Source organism: Crocodylus porosus, unplaced genomic scaffold (assembly GCF_001723895.1).
Source record: "Crocodylus porosus isolate Cpor-Errol unplaced genomic scaffold, CroPor_comp1, whole genome shotgun sequence".
In the NCBI taxonomy this organism is placed as follows: Eukaryota; Metazoa; Chordata; order Crocodylia; family Crocodylidae; genus Crocodylus; species Crocodylus porosus.
This window is the reverse complement of record NW_017728942.1, coordinates 1,497,475-1,518,410: the sequence shown is the minus strand read 5'-3', so window position 1 is coordinate 1,518,410 and position 20,936 is coordinate 1,497,475. Positions and strand designations below refer to the sequence as shown.

Sequence of the window (20,936 nt, the reverse complement as noted above, 5' to 3'; positions counted from 1 at the left end):
TTGGGGTTAGGGGGGCAGGGAAGGGGTGGGGAATAGCACAGCTTCTGCATGGGGCAAGTAGCCGAGCTTTTCCAGCCATGGACCTTCACTGGGAATGGTGTTTAGAGGTGTTCATGAGATCAGGTTAACCCCTACATAGATTGATCTAACCTGATCTTGATCTAAGTTATCGGTGCACCTGCTCAGGTGAACTAATTTAGAGTGGGCATGCCATTTTTGGATGATTTAAGCCCTCCGTGTGCCTGTAGAAGTGGACCTTTAGACTGACCGAACTCTGGTTAAGTCAGTCTAAATGTAACGCCTATATGTACCATCATCAAAAGACTGGTAACAAAAGCAGGGTACCTCATTAAAACATTTTAAATGTTTCCTATTCATTCAAAAAAGCAGTGAAGTTATTACAGGGAAGTAAGGATTACAGGGTCCATGCTGTATTATCTACAAGCTACTTCTTACCACACAAAACAGATTCTTTTTTTCTCCAATAAAATTCTTTGTCCCCTCTGACAAAGGGTACTTGTGCTACCAAAGCAGCAGGGGTGAATGTGCATTATAAAAATGGCTGCTTCTGAACTGTGACCTTGGTCTGTGCTCTACTTGCTCCCCTTTCTCTCATTTAAAGGGTTACTTTTTGTGATTCTGCTCTACAGGAGCGGGGAAGTGCTTTCGGGCTGAAACGGATCTGAATACTTTCTTACGTTTTGTGATCAGAACCTGAAGGTTTTCCTAGTGTGTGCATACGTTTTCCTTGTTTTTTTACCTACATTGTAGTAAATTGTCAGTGAAATCTGAACTTTTTTTCTTTTACAAAGACTCCTGCTTTAGAATTTTACCAATGTGGCTGCAGCCCGTGCTGTTTTTATTGTAACTTTTATAAATCATCTCGCTGTAATCATGTTTTAGCCTACACTTGCTTGTTTTTTTTTTATCTTGTGATGATTTGAATGGTGACTCACACACAGTCTCAGAAATCAGATATGTTTTACCACACTGAAGAAATCTTGTCTGTGGGTTTCAAAGATACAAATATCAGTCAAACATCTATTCTGTGTCTCACAATAGGAGGTACTGAATATGAGAACAGCACTAGTTAAGTCCTTCAGAAAAGTGTGATGCTGTTAAATAACCTTCCCTCTAGGAATCCAAGAAAGTCTTTAACAGGCGTCTAAATCCTACCTTTGAAATCCTATACCAATAAAATATTACCGTGGCAGGAAAGGTCAGTTTATTATATGAGCACAAAAACTTGTATTCTTTTTACTTTCGAATGGTGAGGGTAATTTCTACCAGTTGGCATAGGATTCATTTCCTGTAACAGAAAGCAGGATTTCCTAAATTTGTTTCCTGTGCACATTCCCAGTTAGAACTCTTGAAGTATCTGTATTCAGATATCGGTTACAGCCTTGGGGCTCTGTGATTGTGTCAGTTATAGCCATACAGTAACTAACAGGGGAAATGAAATAGATATAATCTGATCAGAGATAAGTGTGCCTGAGATTCTTGGGCAAACAGTCTTTAACCCTGACAGCGCTCCAGAGCTGCCAGGACATGAAAGAGTGTACTGGCCAATTGACTCCTGTTGTTTCCTATGTGCCTGGGCAATCTGGATGGGGCATTTGAAGAGCAACTTATAATAAGCGAGGATCAATTTGTCTCTCTTTAAAATGAAACTTGTTAATCAATATTTGTTTCGGTCATGGCTTGGGCCATGTAATTATTGGAGAAAGTGAAGTTAAAGGAGATGAAATATAGAGTTGCCCTAGCAGTGATGGCTTTTATGGATAGCAATATCTCTAACTTTACATAGATGCAGAGAGCCAATATCCAGGGAGATTGCTTGAGTGCAGTAATGAAGGCTTCTTAGATGTACTGGTTGCTGTTCAGTACTAAGCATGTATTTGCCTTTCTTGGGAGAGCTCTGAAATAGCTGTGTCTTGTTCTTCTTCTATATCTAGAAATAATTTTCCATGGAATTTTCCACCTCGGATACTTCTCTCAGATAGCATGGCTGTTACTTAAAGCACTTCTAGAGAACATTGATTACCCATCTCTTATACCCAGAAAATATACTACTGTTCTCTGAGGGAGATTCCTGTACAACAGGGTATTCAAAATCCGCCTGGTTGAAGGGCTATATATCATTATTGTCACTATTATTTATCAGCATTAATACACAGCCTAGAGGCTAGGTCCCTCCCTGCCATGTTAGGTGTTATACAAACATGGTTATTTTAGTATAGTTAGTAAAGCTAATAGAAAAACTTCAAAGTTGAAGAGCTGTGTCCATCCGCACCCCCATCCCCATCCCAACAATTTTTTTGCTATAAATTTTTGTAAGCTGGAAACTATCAGTCAGTTCCCTGTCCTGGAGCTGAATGCTTTCCATCTGGGATGAGATTAAAGGTTGGAAAAAGGAGTTGATCTAGGATTAGAAAGTTGGCATACCACAGCAGGGGAGAAGATTTGATGTGTTCTTCCCTTGCCCAGGTTTCTGTTAGGTATTCACCCCCATGAGTTTGTGTTATGCTTTCTACTGGTTTATGATCAATATAAAAATGACGTGCACCGAGGTAACTCTCGTCAGATCTATTCTATCCAGAAGGAAGGGGGCTTTTAAAAATATATTCTTGCCTGCCTTCATGGGCTGAGACTGGAAAAAAGGTGATTCATGTGTCTTCAGAAAACTGAAGCTTTTAAGCAGCATGAAGATGCAAGAGAGTTACAGTAGTGGAATATCACTCGGTGATGAAGCGCTGGGACAGAGTGAGATCAGGTCAGAGAACAGAGGCAGAAAAAACTTTAAAATGCTCCAACCCATGTTACTTATTAACCAAATCTACAGAAGCCAGAGCTCAGACCCTGATCTGGAGGTTTGTTAAGACAGGGGACAAGGCAAACGGCAACGTCTAACTGACCTCCTTTATGCTCTGGGGATGTTTTGGAGAAAGTTTGGAAAGAGATAAGCTTGAAACAGCTTTGGCTTTGTTCTCATCTTTGAAAACAGGCCTACAAAAGTTGCTGTGAATAACAGGCAGATTAAGAGGTTTTAACAGTGAAGCCAATTTACCTGAAATTTCTTTTCACGTTTGATGGCTTTTTTTTAATTAGAAAAATGTTGTTTTTCACTTTTTGCATAGCTGCGTGTGAGTGGAAAAATATACATAGTTCATTGCCGTTAGACTAGATTCCATTCATAACTTACTAATGTTTTCATGTCTGATGCACTTTTTAAGAAATTATATTTAATGTATTATGATAATTATGAACATAGAGCTCACAAAGCAGATTTTGAAAGGCACAAAATAAGGCTAGGTGCCTAGTTTGCCTTTGAGCCAATGGCAGTTGGATGCATAGCCCTTAATTGTGCCTTTGAAAATCTCCCTGTAAATACTTTCCCTGGTGTTGTGCAGATGTTCTGAGGCAAACTAGTTTTCAGTCATTTCTGGAGACACGTTTTTTATAGGGCTGTGTCATACTGTGGTATTCTTACCTCTCACCTCCAAGACCTTCATTAGAAAGAAAAGCAAAATAGCTCAGCAAAAGCAATTTCAGCTGCCTATGAGAGGGAGATTGTATGGGGAGCTGACAGAAAAGAAAATCAAGTATTGGTTTCTTCTGTGTCTCAAGTTCCATTGCAGTCTGAAAAAGGCTCTTCTCATATATTCAAGGCATCCTAAATTACACTCAGAATAATACCTATATAAATTCAATTAAATTATCCTCTTACATGCTTTAAAGAACCCTGAAGACATAGGTTTTATACTCTTTTTTTTTTTATTTCCTCTCCCAACACAAAGTGCTTTTGAGCTACTGGTCCACTCATTGTTTGGAAGTTGATTAGTATAGAGATTCTGCAGATCATATCATTTTGGTAGGTTTTGATGAACCATGTTAACACCAAACTGGGCATATCTACACAAGACACTTAATGCGCAGTAACCTAATAACACTGTGCAGTAGCGTGCTGCGCAAAAGCCGTGCTAATACACTACTGTGCAATAGTATTAGGCTACGTGCAGTAAGCGTCACTAAAACAAAGTGTGCCAGTGCTATTGTGTAGTAACTTAGTTACTGCACATTTAGTTAGTACTTCATTGAGCAAGTACTAAACTAAATGCATAGTAACTACTGCGCATTAATGAACACGTAGACATGCCCACTGATGAGGAATAATCCAGGTTACGTAGGTTGCCTGCTTTATTGTGAATGTCCTTGCGGTCTGCTAAGTAGTGCTTTAGAGAAGACTGATAAGAGCAAGGGAAGTGACTGGACTTGGTCACATCTTAAGGGTTGAGTCTTCCTATTATAAGATTTGACGCGTTTCCAAGAGGAAAAAAAATGAATCTCTAGTTGTTCCCATAAAGCTGTTCTGATTTAGCCTAATCCAACTAATTTTATGAATGGAGATCTGTAGGGAAAGTTCTGTTCTTAACATTTTGTAGTTCTTAGAGAGATGGTACGGAGGCTTACAAGTGCTGGCAGTAATAGTGCTCAAGATCTTTTTAGCCTTTAGCAAGGAGTTTTCAAAGAAGTGTTATAGTAGAATAGTTTGACCATAAAACATTGGAAGTCCTATTAGGTTCAATATTTTCAAAGGTGAATTAAATGTTGACAATTCATTTTTAAAAGAATAAAATTAATTTGCTTTTCCAAATATTACATTGCACTCCTAATTCCATTGAAGGAAGTCTGGCCAGTAGGAAACTTTCTCATGGTCTATGGCTTCACCCTGCCACATTTTTCCAGGCTATGTTTCATAGTCCATGAACAGTCCCCTGTGAAATACTTGTGCCAGGTATTTTGTATGACATGTAAATGTGGCCTTTTACAAAGTTACTTCAGTTGCAGAGATGATGAGTTTTAATCTCAAGTTTTCTCAACCAGTGTTTGCACTTACTTTAAATGTGGTAGAAAATACTGTTTCTCAGTGTTGCTGGTGGAGGTGACCACACGTGGGGCCTTGAGGATATGGGGCAGCATGTACCCAAATGACCCCTGCTGTGGGGCAACGCGAAGGGCTGCTGACAAAGGGGACTTACCTCTAGGTCCTGGAGCGGTGAAGCCCCAGTGTCTTTATGAATGACATTGTAAAGACTTGCCTGGAGACGGAACGAGTTGAGGTATTTAAACCAGCAGGAGACTGCCAAGCAGGGGAGCAGCACGGAAGCTGCTTTGAAAACCCCTGCATGTTGGCTCTGACCCAAGCCCGGGCTGCTGAGCCAGGCAGGGGCTGCAGGAAGGGTCCTGAGCCTCACAGAGCCAGAAGATCAAGACTCCAGGGTTTTATCCCAGGCAGCCTTGTCAGAGGAGGACTCGGAGGAGTCCTCAGCTACACAGCAGGCATCCAGTGAAAGGAATGCCGACAACTGGGGATTCACAGACAGCTGGACAATCATCAAGATGGGATACGTGAGTTTGAATCTCACAAAGTGCCAGATATCTGGCAACATGAGACAACAAATTTAATTGCCGTAGTTTAATTTTCTTTTTTTTTTCTTCTTGAGTGTGCTGAAAGGCCTGATGTTGGGGTCAGGCATGGATATAATTTGATTTCATTGATTTTGAGCCAGTACTGACCCTGGAATAAGAAGGTGAACGCCTAGTCATTATTATTTAATTAGTTGGACTGACATGCCTGCCTTTGCCCTAATACAGAAGATGGCAAGCCACATTGCTAAATACTGTTTGGGTGAATACCACTTGGATTACAACCAAGTGTGGAAGAGGTATAGGGGAGGTAGAGTCTCAGAAACACACCAAAAGGGAGATCCCCATATTTAAGGGGACTTACCCATTTTTGGAGCCTCCCTTTTTGTATAATTTCTTTTTGTATATCATCAAGTCGTGGCAGGAAAACAGAGAGGGACTTCATTTCCTCCATTTGGTAAGACCCAGTGAGGGTCACAGTCAGAAAAAATATACATTGGTGGCACAGAGTAAAGGAATGAGGTAGAGCAAAAGGTACAACTGGAAGGTCACTGGATACTAATTTTCTGCATAGATAAAATCTGAACTGGCCTGTCAAGAATTCAGCCTTTAGGGGTAGGGAGACCAGAAAATCTGTACACAGAAATATGTGAAATATTGGACAGAAGAAGCAACTTTTTAAATGTCTTCCACCTCCTGTCCGCCTAGATTCCCAGGTGTGGGATTACAATCATTTTGGAAAAAATAAATGCTGAGATTCCCCCCTCTAAATCATTAAGTGCATTCAGTGTTTTCTACAGCACATTGTAATTACCTGATGAAGGCGAGTAAGCCACAAATCTGGTACAGGCATGGACAGATGCATGTATGTCCTGGTGTAATTTGCCCTGGCTGTGTATACCATTGTAAATTCCACTGGGATTAGGAATGGATAGATGCTATCCTGGAGTAGCTCTCACAATAGGCCTAGGGACAGAAGTTGCACATAAACTTGTATAAGTGATCAGAAACTAGTTCAAATGTGTAACACAACAGAAGTTCAGTGCACATAAACTGCTTTCAAAGTGGCCACAACTGGTTTAAGATACACCCGGATGGATGTAGTATCAAACTTAACTGATTTAGGTTAAATCAGTTTATTGAACTTCTGTCCTACCCTCCAGATTCAAGTTAACTTGCAGTCTTCCAGCATCCCAGGATGATTTACACCTCCCCAGCAAACACCCCTCACAGGGTGGGCAGGCTAGCCTTAACCCAACCTGTCTGCTCCAGCGGAGCAGGGAGGCACGCTCTTGCATTCCCTGGTTTCTGGCCTGGGCTACTGCAAGCATGTGGCTGCATTTCCGGAATCAGAAGTGAATGTCTGTCTGTTCACTTATTGGTTCAGTCTACACAGCTTAGACTAACCTGCAAAGATTGAATCAATTCGGCCTCGGGCTTTTTGACCGTCTGTTTTTAGCCCAGGCAACTACAACTGTGTCTCACCACTGGGCACTAGGGGAGCAGGTTTGTCTTCAGCAAGTAGCTACCAAGGATGGATAAAAACAAAAACTTCTTATTCGGTGTAATTTACACTTGGAGAGACTTACTCCTTACTCTTTCAAAGATAATTCAGCACTGGATTGGGCCAGGTTACCTCAGTTTACAGGGTTTTGTCTTTTGTTTGCTACTTTTTTGCACTAGTGTACTGGTCTATATCCCTAGGAAAACTTTTCAGCAACACAGAACTGGCACCAGAGGCTGCAGCCAGGTGTCTAACTCCTGAAAACCGATTTATTTAAAAAAAGAAACAAAAAACCCCCTTCCCCTTTCAACTTTATGAGAACCTGCACCTGCTATGGAGAGCCACCCCAATAGATCAGGGGTGGACAAAATACAGCCCACGAGCCAGATCTGGCCTGTGGAGAGGCTTTGTGTAGCCTGCAGCAGGTCTCTTGGTCCCATCCAGCCCAGACACTGCCCTCCCATGGTGCATCCTCCCATCTCTGGGCACGCAGCGGGGCTGGGGCAGCTCCGTGATGGGACTGCCTTTCTAAGAAGCCCTGGTGGTGACAGCTCTTTCTAGCTGCTGCCACCGCTGGCCCCAGCCCCGCGATCCTGATGCACCACAACCCTGACCTGGTGCACCCTGCACCTGCTCTGGATTTGCCTGTCCAGGCTGAGCAGCAGCAGGCAGACAGGCAGAAACTGTTGCTCAGCATGGGGAAAAAGTGACCCCTCCCCCTCGCCACTCCCAGCACTTCCTGGTGCCGCTGGCGCAGCCCAAGCCCTGCTGGGCCGCCCTGCATCTCCAGCATCATCACCACCTCCTCTGGGCTGCCTAGTGGCTGCTCTGTACTCACCACTGCTCTGCTGGCTGGTCTGGAGGGGGAGGTGACAGCACCAGAGCTGCAGGGCAGCTCAGCAGGACATGGGCTCTGCCAGCTGAACTAGAAATTACCAGCAATGGTGAGGGGGAAGGGCTGCTTTTCCCCTGTGCCAAGCAAGTTTCTGGCTGGCCACCACGGCCGCTGCACAAATTGGGCGAGCAAGTCTGGAGCAGGCGCAGGGTGCACCGGATTGGGGCTGTGGTGTGGGTCCCTGCTGGTTCCGTGGGGCTGGGGCCAGCGGTGGCAGCAGCGGGAAGGAGTTGCCACTGCCTGGGCTGCCTAGAAAGGCAGTGCTGGCACAGCCCCACCCCAGCCCCACCGCGGAGCCTGGGGGTGGCAGGACGTGCCACAGCCAGGCAGTGTGGAGCAGGTGTGTTGCGTGCTGGGACTGCGTGCTGCTGGCAGTGGTGGGGAGGTGCCGCAGGGTGTGCTGGCTCTGGGCTGTTGCAGGGCTGGGGTGGGTGCTGACCAGCAAACCCACACAAATCAAGACAATTATTTTTTTTTTAATACAATCAAAATACTTTATTATTTGATTTTTTTAGTATATAATTTGGGGTTTTTTTTCTGGTTCCAAGATGGCAAATCCCCTTCCCCAAAGGAGGACTTCTGGGGGCAAGGAGGGGGACTTCTGGTGGCAAAGGTCAGAGGTTAGGGAGGAGGGATTCTGGTCCCAAGATGGTGACCAGGGGGTGGGGTACCTGTCAAGAGGCGGGGCTACCCTTGTGGCCCTGGGCAGCTCACCAAAATTTGTTAAGCGGCTCTCCAGCTTTAATAATTACCCACCCCTGCAATAGATCTAGATATGAAATATCTTATTAGATGGAAATCCAGTGATCTAATCCTGGGCCCGTTCATTTTGATTTTGATGGAGACCGTGGATCAGACCTTGTGCTGTAGCTGTAACTATGTTAGCAGTATCAGGTTTAAATGAGGGTTTCTCTTGTCTTTTCAGTATGCATACACAGTTCTCGCTGATGTTAAAGCACATATTTCACAGTGAGACTATCGACTCATGGCTTAATTATTTCAAGTGGTGTTTCATTCTTTCGTGGACTTCCTTGGAAGACAGGAATAAAAGAGTTCAACCCTTTTTGGAGTAAATTAAATACTTTGTCCTGGGCACTTGGATTCAGCAAATACACTTGCTGTGCAAGAGATGAAATGTCAGGAATAATCATGGTTATAGAAGTGGTTACTCTAGAAGGAAGAAAAACATCGTTAGTAACCCAGTCTCTGCCAAACTCTTAACTCTAATCAGCCTGTCAATAGGAGGTTTATGGCTGCAGAATCAAGATAGGTAAAAGCTTTTCATGTACAGTTCTAGACACCTTTGGTTTTAATGGATGTGTATAAAAATTAGGTGAGAAATTCACTGACACCAAGGCTTTGTTTTTATGTATTTATTGAGTAGAGTGGCTAGATATTGCAGTTTTTCTTCTCAGATATTTTACATGTGCTTTGGATTCTAAATCTTTCCATGCCGGGTGAATAAAGAGTTTCAGATTGCATCCACTAAAATAACCTGGTTATATATTCCCTGATATTATAACTACACTGTAGTAAATGAGGTTACACTAGTAGAAGACTTGGCCTGAAATGTCTATCAGAGATTGAACTGAATTAAATAATCTGACGCAGGTTTAGGCCCAAGGTGGTGGTTGTTGTTTTGGGGTTTTTGTTGCCAGGTTTGGATTTTTTTTAATTTTGTTTTTTCTTTTTATGGGGGGGAGGGTTGCTTGGGTCATGAAGGTATTAAATAGAGATGGGGACAGGAAGGGATCAATTACTAAATGTGCACTATAGACTTCATACACATCTGAAACCGTCCTGGTCACATGGAAATAGCCTGTTGTTACTGTGCTGACTCAGTACAGTCATTTCAAGGGGAGGTCCTGCTGCAAAAGGCTGCAGCTGACTTGGGAGCTTTCTTCTGCTCAGCTCTGTTTACAACAGTTGTTGCATCCCTTCACATTTTAGCCTAATGCCTAGTGCACAATAATTAGGCCTGACTTCACTAATGAACTTTCACTGAATCCCCTTTCATTTCACATTTTAAATACCAGTCATTGTAGACCTAATGCTGCCCCCACTGGCTTCAGCGTTGCAGATCCTGCTTCATCATGTTCTCTTTGATTCTGTGCACTAATATCCACTGTGTGTGTGTGTGGGTTGCAATTCAGTCAGGGGGCAAATGAATGCCGTATATTTCTACTACAGAGAGAGGTATTTCAACATTGTTGACTGGTTGGGAACACTGTTATACCTGCTGTGCATTGCTAGATTTTTAGCAGGGTCTACCAAAGCTAGACAATATTGTCACTTGATGGAACTGGCCTCAGAAAATAATATTCAAGGGCCATTTATTTATATTACACGGGCAAAGTAGATAAACTGATCCATTTTACAGTGACATTAATGACTGAGCAACTTTTTTCTTCAGTTAACCCACTCTCCCTTCCCTTCTGGTGTTCATTTACATGACCTTTGAACTGCAAAGCTCAGCAGGCTATCTGACCTACGACCCTTCTTGTGTTTAGGTGGCCCTGGTGCAGTGGACGGAAAGCGTAGGCTTAACGTTGGTTGGCAGAGATCAGTCCTCCATGCAACTGAGGACCCCTGGTGGGCAGATACTAAACTTCACCATCCTCCAAATCTTTCCATTCACTTACGAGAGTAAACGTATGGGAATCATTGTTAGGGTAAGTTGCACGTGTGCCTTTTCATCCTTCATGGAACTGAATTGAATAAGCAAATACATGTTAAGTCTCGACAGTGATGTACGGCATAAGGAATTTTGCATTATCTCTTATCTAGTCATATCATGGTCTAAAACATGGTCTACATTGAAGTACTGTGATCACTGCTTTTTGAACCTGATTAATATATTTTCTTCAGCCAGATGTTGCCAACTGCATAAACCCTGAAGGACTAGGGCAGTCTTCAGTTTGCGATCAACATGATCTGTTCCGAGATAAAATATCCAACAAAGATGGGTCGCTTCAGTTTTACCATGAAATAAATTGGGTAAAATCAACTCCAGATGGGTGGCTAGTGCTGACCTTGCTTCATTTACTTCACAATAAAGGTCTTTGCTTTGTGATCAGTGTTTTCTCTTTGCTGGGTATTTTACCTTGTGGTGGCTTGAGTGGGGGAGGAGTTAACTAGCGGGTAGAGTGTGTGAAGCAACCAAAGACGATCAATAGTTTTCTCAATGTATGCGTTTAATATGCTTGCACAAACAGATTGTACCTTTGTTCCAGTAAGCATCTGATATTGCGTCTAATTGAGATGACAAATTCAATGCATGTTCATAAACATGGCTGGTATTGTATTCCTTTTCATCAGCTGACTTATTTTGATAGTGGGAAATTATACAGACGGTGAAAAGATGAGTTGAATTCTCTTGATACCATTTAAGTGGTCTTTTTGAGACGCCTATCAAAAAATGTGGCAAATTTTATTTTTTTTAAAGTAGAAAATATTTTCAACAGCATCTTCTGCTCATTTTTGACTAGGTCTTGTCTATTGTAGTGGTGGGCAGCAGTCATCAACTTGAATTTCATCAAGGTTTGGTGACCTACTCCAAATAAAATGGGTCTGGCTTATCTCAATGACACCTTTCTTTTTCCTTTTCCTCTGAAAAAATTACCCTAAGTTACATTGTTCTAAGATAGACCAGGATTTTGAAATTTCACTTTTTTTCTTTTCCTTTTTTTAAATCATCTAACAGCTAAACTTCTCCCTTTCATTTAGGGGACGGGGAAGCATTTCAAATGTAGAGTATAGATTAGGTGTAATTTAACTGAAAATAATAACAAAACTCCCGTTGATCTTACTGGGAACATCTTTCCCCTGATATTGAGTAGCTAAGTAATTTAAGCCTTACCTCCTCTCTCGTTGTCTTGTTAACATATCATACTTTTATTTTACAGCACAGAGCACTGTAGATGAGCAACCAAACAAACTCTATTTTCTGTTTTGTATTGAAGTAGACTTTTAATGAATAGATGCTTGCTGGGTCAGTGTCACTGTACCAGATTTCTATATCCTCAAGCATCTGTTTAAAAAAAGATACCTAGGAGCTGTTGCTTGTATTTCACTGTAGCTTTACAGCATGGAGAAATGTCAGCCAGGCCCTAGCACTGGCCCACCTTGGACCCCAGCTGGGTCCTTCTGGGCTGCATCCAGAAAATGTTGCTGACCACTTAGCTAGACAGTCTTCTGCATAACACAGAGCCTAGGATTTCAACCAAAGAGTCCTACATCACCAGTAATATTATTTTCAAACTTCTTTGCAGAAATGTCCATCTCTTATACTCGTCCTATCTGATTTGTCTATTGTAAACTGTTTAGCGAATAAGATCTAAGCAATCAGTTCATATCCAGAACAAGTAGCGAATGTTTCTTGAGTTGAGACAATTTGACAATATTGACTCATTGCGCACGATCAGCTGTCGTTGTTTAGTCGCTTACTATTCCAGTTGTTAGCAGTCTAGTTTTAACAAAACAGCCATGCTTTTTTCCACCCCCAATACTATTTTACTGGCTTATCCTTCTCTGAAGGGGGTGGGGGTTGAGTTAGTTATTTGTTTATTGACTACAAATTTTTCCACTCTTCCCCCGCCCGCTTCCCCCACACATGTGGAATGGTGTTTGCTTTTGCAACAAAGATAGTGCTATTGTCATATCTATTTGAAAGAGGCCTTTGAACTATAGCCAGAATCAGACGATGATGGAAAAAGATGCAGCTTCAAAACAATATAACTGGCAAATCTCCGTGTAGATTTATAGTGTGATCTTACCATGATATGAGAACGCGCTAACCTCTTATTGAACTCGGTGGGAGGAAATGACTAATACAAGGAGATAGTTGATACAGTAGTTATATTGGACAAAAATTCCAAACTATCTTAAGCCAGTTCTATAGTACAGGAAGTGCAGTCTTTATTCTGTTTCCTATGGAGATGCTTTTGGACACTGTTTTTAACCTAAATAATATATAAGCCTCTACCTTTGGCCAGTGCCAGAAAACTTTTTAATTAAGAATACTATGGGTTTTCTTTGGTAAAGCTGTAATTCGGACTCTGAAATGCATTGCCTGTGAATATTAACATGGAGACGCTAAGCGGTGCTCAATGGAAATAGATTGCCAAGCACCTGTAAGAACAGTCATGTCTCCCGTCTTCCCAGTAAAATTCTCTCTAAAAGGTCTAAGCAAAAATCTTCAAGCACAAGAACCTAAAGAAGTTGAATCAGAGGGGCTAGATGCTGTCTTCATGCTGACTTGCCTCAGGAAAAAAAAGAGACTATTTGTTCTCATTCTGGCCCCACTGTAACTGTTACTTCTGTGCTGCCTCAGTGGTTTAGAAATAAATACCTTCTCCACCGTCCAAGCCCTCACTTGCTTATTCAGGTCCCTCTCCTGAGACCTGCCATCGCTGGCTTCTGTAGTGCTAGAATTCAAGGCAATTTGCTTCATTTACTGTACATTGGAGAGAGTGAATTACATTTTTCCTCATTTCTTATTGGGAGTAGTTAGTCGTCTTAGCTTGAAGTCGGGCAGGAGGCAGGGCATGGTGGTGACATAGCGACTAACTCATTCACAAAGGCATAAGCTTTTGTAGGCAACAGCTTATTTCATCAAAGCTGTAAGGTATCATCTATAGAAGGCAGCAGCCCATCTTCTCTGGCAGGCATGAGTTTTAATTTTGCTTATTCTTGATAATATTATGCTAGGAAAGGTAGTATGCGCTTGTGTAGTTATTTACTTAATTTTCCCAGTTAAATGTAAATGACTGTGTTGATTTCCGTGCTGAAAGCAAACGTACTGATTTAACAGCTATGTTAAAGCCACAACCGGTTAGGAAGAGGGAGACAGTCTTCCATGTAGTATGGTGTAAAGTCAACCCCACCCTCCTTTTGAGTCAAGATCACTTGCTAACCAGAAAGCAGATAATTCTTCTATGAAGTATTTGCTCTCTGCTTGTTGACAATGGGACTATAATCGACTGGTTTGAAGAACAACTTGTAAGCAAGAGTCCTGGAGCCATGGAAACATTACAAATGCAAGGTCTCTGCCTGTTTTGTTTTGTTTTGTTTTGTTTTTTTCAGGATGAGTCAACAGGAGAAATCACTTTCTATATGAAGGGAGCAGATGTAGTTATGGCAGGCATCGTGCAATACAACGACTGGCTGGAGGAAGAGGTACGAAGTACTGTCTTACTTGGATATAAAGGACTTTGCATGCGAAATGACACGTGGTGATGCCTCTTACATTATTCTAATGTAGCATACTCTGGCAGCTCTTAAAGTAATGTTCTTTTTCCTGTGTCCATTTTGTCACATTGTTTGAATTACCCTTCAGCCAGAGATGGCAGACACAACAATAATTACATCTAAATAGAAGCCAAGTAGTGAATTCTGCCTCTTTTAACCCAGGATAAGTCTCATAAACAGAATGGATGTTTGTCTAAATTGGTCCAGGTTTCTTTCTTTAGTAATTCCTGATTCTTGTAGGCTTTATTCTTGGTCTGATTCCGTACTTGGCTTTATTTTAAGCTATTGAGTCTGTAATATTTTTTAGAAAAATCACATTTTGATCTTCAGTCTGTCTCTACCTGGCTTAGATGCGTCTTTCTCATTTTGATGGTGACACAAACTCAGCTATAGAATTCAAACTATTCTTGGGGGTGGGGTGTTCTTTGTTTGCTGCATATAAGAATAAAGCAGTATCTCTTGTGGAATCACTGGGCTTGCTTTTCATTTAACTGGCTAGGGACAGAAATTACACATAAACCAAAATGTGTGATTGGAAACAGGTTGAAATCTGTAGTACAACTGAAGTTCAGTGCACATAAACAACTTTCAAAATAGCCCAAACTAGTTTAAGATAAACCTGAATGGATGTAGTATCAGGCTTAACTGATTTAGGTTAAATCAATTTATTGAACTTCTGTCACAGATCCCCTCCAGCTTCAAGTTAACTCAGTCTCCCAGCATCCCAGGATGCTTTGTACCTCTCCCACAAACCTCCCCCCGCCCCATAGGGTAGGCGGGCTAGCCTTTTGGCCCAGCTGTCTGTCACCCCCTGGCTCCTGATCTGGGCCCCTGCAGGCATGTGGCTGCATTTCTAGAATCAAAAGTGAATGTCTGTTCACTTGCTTATCGGTTCAATCTATACAGCTTAGACAAACCAGGAAAGATTGAACCAGTTCAGCTGCAGGCTTTTTAACTGTCTGTACTTAGCCTTTGGGAAATGTGAGATCAATGGAGTTGCTTATGTTACCTGGATACCTCTGTAAGAGGATCATCATACCAGATTGCTTGTACAGATTACAGACAAAATTTATGATGCACTCGATCCAATGTTATTGATTCAGCTGGATCATACAACTGAGAAGATTATGCTCTAATAATAAAATATCTTATTTCAGTTTCTGCAACCTAATGCAATTATGGTACAGTTGATTGTTTACAATGTGAAACTTCTTTCCAGTGTGGTAACATGGCAAGGGAAGGCCTGAGGGTTCTTGTTGTAGCCAAGAAGTCCCTGACTGAGGAGCAGTACCAAGATTTTGAAGTAAGTTTTTCTTAAAACATCACTCAGTCATGTCCAGAGTTCTCATTTTAATGTGTTCTCATCTCCACCTTCCTTATGTCACAGTCACCATCCTATCTATCTTGCAGTCTTAATCAGCTGATCCTATTTATTGAGTATCAACAATCCACATAAAATTTCCCTTCTAGGCATTGATCTCACAGGAGCTAAAGCCCAGAATTTCTTCCCTATAGATTGTTGTCATTGACATTTAACACAACAAATGATTGATGCTGCTGAGTGAAGCTCATATTTGTTGAAAAAACTTGTATTGACATTTCTACATTTTTAATTTTGTATTCTGACATTGATAAACCTATGGGTATTTGAAGTGTCCAGCATGGGACCTTGAGGTTCTTCTTTGTGGATTTGTTAGCTAGGACCCTAGATGAATTAGCTGACTGACCAATCTGCCCCAACCAAGCAAAATCCTAAAGCAGGTTGAATTGTTTGGGACCCTTTTACATCTGTTCATAACTCGGTAAAGTGACAGTTTAGACCTGTAGTCTGTATGAAGTTTCCACCTGAATTGACACTTGCAAATTTTGTGAATGTAGGGAAAGCTGTTTGTGTGCATATATATGTCTGGTAACTGCATCATAGTGCCAGATGCATGCAATAAATTTACAACTGTGCAAAGTTTTATGGGAGCTCCTAGGAAAGACCTATTTTAGCATTACATGTCTACAAAGGGTACCTTTTGAGAGGCCTCCCAAGATGATAGATAATTATGAGTTTATAGCCCATTAAATTCTGTGTTCCTCAAACATGTAAACGCTCTTGCTTTGAGTTGCAGTGGCCATTTTTATCTTGTGTTGTCCTCAGGCACGCTATGTCCAGGCAAAACTAAGTGTGCATGATCGCTCACTGAAGGTGGCCACAGTGATTGAGAGCCTGGAAATGGAGATGGAGCTTCTGTGTCTGACTGGAGTGGAGGATCAGCTTCAGACAGATGTCAGACCCACCTTGGAAACCCTAAGAAATGCTGGCATTAAGGTTTGGCTAACCTAGAGGTGGAGTACAGAACTTTTGCTTGACTGGCAGTGCAAGTGGTGATAAAGGCAGGCACCTTTGGAGTAAATGAGACTATCCTGTAAATAATAACCCATACATGATTTCTGAGCTTCAGTGAAGCTTGACGTCAGCACCTTTTGTGAGTGGTGGCAGTGCTTGAAATCCAAGCTGGTGTTTGATTTCTCTCCCTGCCACAATGTCTACAGACAAAAGCAAGCAACTCTTTGTATAACATTCAGTCCAGAAAAATCCTTATAATCTAATATTGCTGTGTAGTGACTATTCAACAGGACTTCAGAATGTGAGTCATCTGTGTTGCATAATGTAAGTTTGTGCAGCAAACATGTAAAGCCCCGTAGGTGTCAAGCAATGACTGATTACAAGAAACCGTGAAAACATTGAAAAACAACTTATTTAATATACAAAAAAGCCAAGTACAGAGGTCAAATATAATTTATGTGAGAAACATTTAGGGAGTTGCTAGACTTTAAGATCACTACATGAAGCAAGAAACCTGTTAAAGTTAATTCTGCAATATTCTCTTTGTTTTCTGGCATCCAGATTCTCATTAACGGGAATCTGGGTTTTCCATTTCCCATGGAAAAATGGAGTAAAATGTGCATTTCCCCCTTTACCGGAGGAAAACACGGATTTCTTATTTTAGTAGACAAACCCGTGGATTTTGCAGTTTTGCAAAGAGCTCCCGGCAGGCTGGCAGAGTTTCAACCTGCAGGGGGCTGGGAGGGAGCCGGAGGAGGGTGTTCAGGCAGAGAGCACCATGTGCATGTGCATGTATGTGCACGTGCATGTATGTGCACATGGCTGCCAGGCAGCCTGGAGAGCAGCTCCAGCAGGTAAGTGAGCAGGGAGGGATTGAGGCCCCCATAAGAAGGGAGGGAGGGAATTGGGTGGGGGTGGGGCTGGGGCTGCTGCCCAGCCAGGCGGTGCATGGGGCTTGGTGCCCAGAGCTACAGTGCACGGCTGCAGGGCCCTGGCAAGGAGTGGGATGGGGCTGTAGGCAGCTTGTCTGGGGGGTGGATCGGGTAGGGCTGCCTCCCCATTGGTGCGCACACTCCTGGGGGGGCAGGGGGGACCCATGCCCCCCAGATCTGTGCATGGGATGGGGGTGGGGTGGGCTTCCCACTGCAGGATCAGGCTCCCTCTCTGTTGCCCTCCCCCAGCCCAGCAAGCATGACCCAGCACTGCAGGGGACAGCAGAGCCACACAGGGATCTCGTTGCCGCTGCCAGTTCTGTGCTGCCCTTATAATGCATCCCCTGCTCACGCAGAAGCAGCAGGGTTCACAGTGTGGGGTTGTGCCCCTCATTGCTGCCACATGCACACGGGACGTGTCGCCAGGGCAGCGTGGGGCTTACAGTGGGAAGCAGCTTTCCTGCGCAACCCTGCTGTACCCTGCAGCACCAGGTCACACCTGTTGGGCTGCAGAGGCCCTGCAGGAAGGCGGCAGGACAGGAGCCCAAGTCATCAGCCCACAGCATGTACCTACCCCATGCACAGACCTGCAGGGCATGGGTTGCCCCTGCCCCCATGTGAATGCGCACAGTGGCAGGAAGCTGACTCCCCCTAGCCAAGCCTGCAGCACGGGGGTTGCCAGGCTCCGCTCCACTGCAGCAGCCACCACCTCCTAGCCCTGGCAGCTGAGGGGGGCAGGGGCTGTGGCTAGCGTGGCGGGGGGCACCAGCAGGGCTGGGGGGTGCTATAGGAGGAAGAGTGAGGGGAACTAGCAGGGCCAAGCAGTCTGTGGGGAGCCTTTCATTTTAACCATAGATTTTGGGGGTTTTATCAGAGAATTTGCAATTTTTTATCAAGGAAAACTAAGATCCCTGCTCATTAGTAAGATTTTATGCAGCGAGATTTAAGCATGCAAGCATAAATCCTTAAAGTCTATAAATAACCACCAGAGGGAGTCTGAACCAAAAGAATAATGGCACAAAATACCTATTTTCTGCTTTCTGGTTCTGTCCCTTGCCTTAATCTGGTATCTTGTACTAGATAGACAAAAAAAAGGAGACATTTTGGGTTTGCTCCAGAACCTTGTCCTTAGGTTTGGGAGTACAACATGGAAATTGAGGGTAATTAGGACCTTATCACCTAGACTTCTACAAGGAGGGACTTGAATAAAAGTTTCCAGTTCTAGCTGCTTTGTTTTAAAAAGAAAACGGGATTAAATCTTAATCTGCACAGAAGCAGGGCTATTTCAAGTTCCTTTCACTTGGACCCCCAAAACTTGGAGAGGTCTCAGTAAATTCAGTAAATGCTTTTAATTTGGCACTGTCTCTATTAATAACATGATTTTGTGCATGTTAGTGAATAGGTCACACAAACAGAATTCAGTTCCAGTAGTTTCCATGGCAATACTTTGATTTTTTTTTTTAACTAAATTTAGTCTTGGCTATTTACTCCAAAAGTTTGTTTTTTACTTTTAACTAGGTTAGATAGATGCTGAATAGATAGCCCTGTTAGTGAATGCATACACAGTGCTGCAATTCACAGTAGTCATTTTACTGGAAATGTTTATTGAGATACGACATGTCGGCAGAGAACCAGTATTAAAGGCAGTTTTGTAATTCATCCTGGAGCCACTTCATTATCTTACTAATTATAGTAGGGTCACTTTAAACTCATTTTAGGATCAACACAAACAAGTGAATATTTTTTTTTTTATTTTAAGAAGTTTGATCCCATATTTGAAGTCCAAAATATAAAGTCTAATTGAGGAAAGCCTCACGTAAATAAAATAAATGGTTAATACTCTAGACAGATACATTAGCAAAGAAATTCCCTGTCAATGTACAGCAAATATAGGTCACTACTGTTGGTGACACTGCCTTCTAATGTCCTCTGTAAGTGGCTGAATTGTTTTCCTACATGCCGTTCATTTCGTTTTGTGTTTCGTTTGTTCCAGACACATACATCAGCAATGAGCTCACCCCGTTGCATCATCCACATTTCAGGCAGGGCCTTGCAGCCTCTATCTGCAGCAAGGGCTGGAGCTTTCTGCACAAAAATGTGTCAGGGTGAGGGCATTTTTGCAGAGTCCACCTCATCAATTTGTTTTCCAGGTTGTAGCAACAGAGTTTTGGAAAACTGTTGTGCAGATCCTGTAACCTGCTGCATATTGAAGCTCTCCCCCCCCCCCCAAAAAAAAAAAAAAAAAATCAAACAAAAAAATGCCTTCATTCCCTTGTGAGATGAGGATTTTCCTGTCCTTTGTAAACAGGCCTTCCTTATGAAAAGATATCTACCATATATGGGTTACACTGGTGTCTGGTCTTTTTGTACATGCATGCAGCAAGCACCACTTTTCCTAAAAGATCCCTACAAAGATGAGTTTTCTTTTCTTAAAGTATAATAAAAATATTTGCATTTCAGGTGTGGATGCTGACAGGGGATAAGCTAGAAACAGCTACATGTACAGCAAAGAATGCACATTTGGTAACCAGGACCCAGGATATTCACATATTCAGACTGGTAGGTAACACATACCTGTTTACTATGATTGATATTAACCCCTCTCACTAGTCTTGTTCAGGGGGTTCAGAAGGAATAGAATGATGAAATCCAACCTGCAGGCAGATAATAATGGGGCATCTTCATAGGCCTATTTTAACTTCCAGCTGGGAATCACATCCATTGCTTCTGTGTCCTATTCAAGGAATTCCTGGCCAATGATTTAGTATAATCAGGCTACAGAACTGCCCCAGTGCTTCCAGTGAGTCTAATCCTGCACCCACTGAAGTTGGTGGGAGAGTTTCCTCTGTTGATTTATATGGAGCTGGCAGTGATCCTGCATCTGCCGTATGAAATGGTGAAGTCTCTTCCTCCCCGTCACAGTACCTTCTGGGTTTGGCATCACAAAGAGCCTTGAATAGGCAACATACTAGGAAGTAAATACGCTCATTGAAGAGAAGAGTGATAGTGGGCAGGTCACTGGTGATGCCTGAGATAATGCTTTGCTGCTTTCCTAAGGTTTTAGGCCTTAAGTTTACTCTGCTAATTTTTTTTGGTTTGGTTGATAACTTAATTGATATGCCAATAATTCTGTATAAGTGTTGAAGGGTTTTTTAAATTTAATTATGTTCTTGCCAGCCACGTGTTCACTCAGCTGCTGTGCTCATTTGCAGGTGACCAACCGTGGAGAAGCCCACTTAGAGCTGAACGCGTTCCGTCGGAAGCACGACTGCGCGCTTGTGATTTCTGGTGACTCCTTAGAGGTAAACTCCGGACTGCTGTATAAAGGTCCAAGGATACTATGCGTTTGACACAATGTGGAGAACTACATGAAGCATAATCTTCTCTGAAACTTTTTTTTCTCCTGTTCAGGTGTGTCTGAAATACTATGAGTACGAGTTTATGGAGTTGGCTTGTCAGTGTCCAGCTGTGGTCTGCTGCCGATGCGCCCCAACGCAGAAGGCCCAGATTGTGCGCTTGCTCCAAGAAAGAACGGGCAAACTGACCTGTGCAGTAGGTAGGGAACCTGAGAAACTCTGAAACCAATGGCAGCTT

The 20,936-nt window shown here is 42.7% G+C and overlaps 1 protein-coding gene across 1 annotated transcript in view; it reads left to right on the top strand.

Annotated features, from left to right (window-relative positions):
• Positions 1–20,936, top strand: part of ATP9A (ATPase phospholipid transporting 9A (putative)) — a 95,722-nt gene that overhangs the window by 55,634 nt on the left and 19,152 nt on the right. The window contains exons 15-21 of the mRNA XM_019548143.1: positions 10,337–10,498; positions 13,911–14,003; positions 15,295–15,378; positions 16,222–16,392; positions 19,803–19,901; positions 20,555–20,644; positions 20,754–20,898. Coding sequence (XP_019403688.1) covers positions 10,337–10,498; positions 13,911–14,003; positions 15,295–15,378; positions 16,222–16,392; positions 19,803–19,901; positions 20,555–20,644; positions 20,754–20,898 — 844 coding nt within the window. The remainder of the gene's footprint in view (positions 1–10,336; positions 10,499–13,910; positions 14,004–15,294; positions 15,379–16,221; positions 16,393–19,802; positions 19,902–20,554; positions 20,645–20,753; positions 20,899–20,936) is intronic.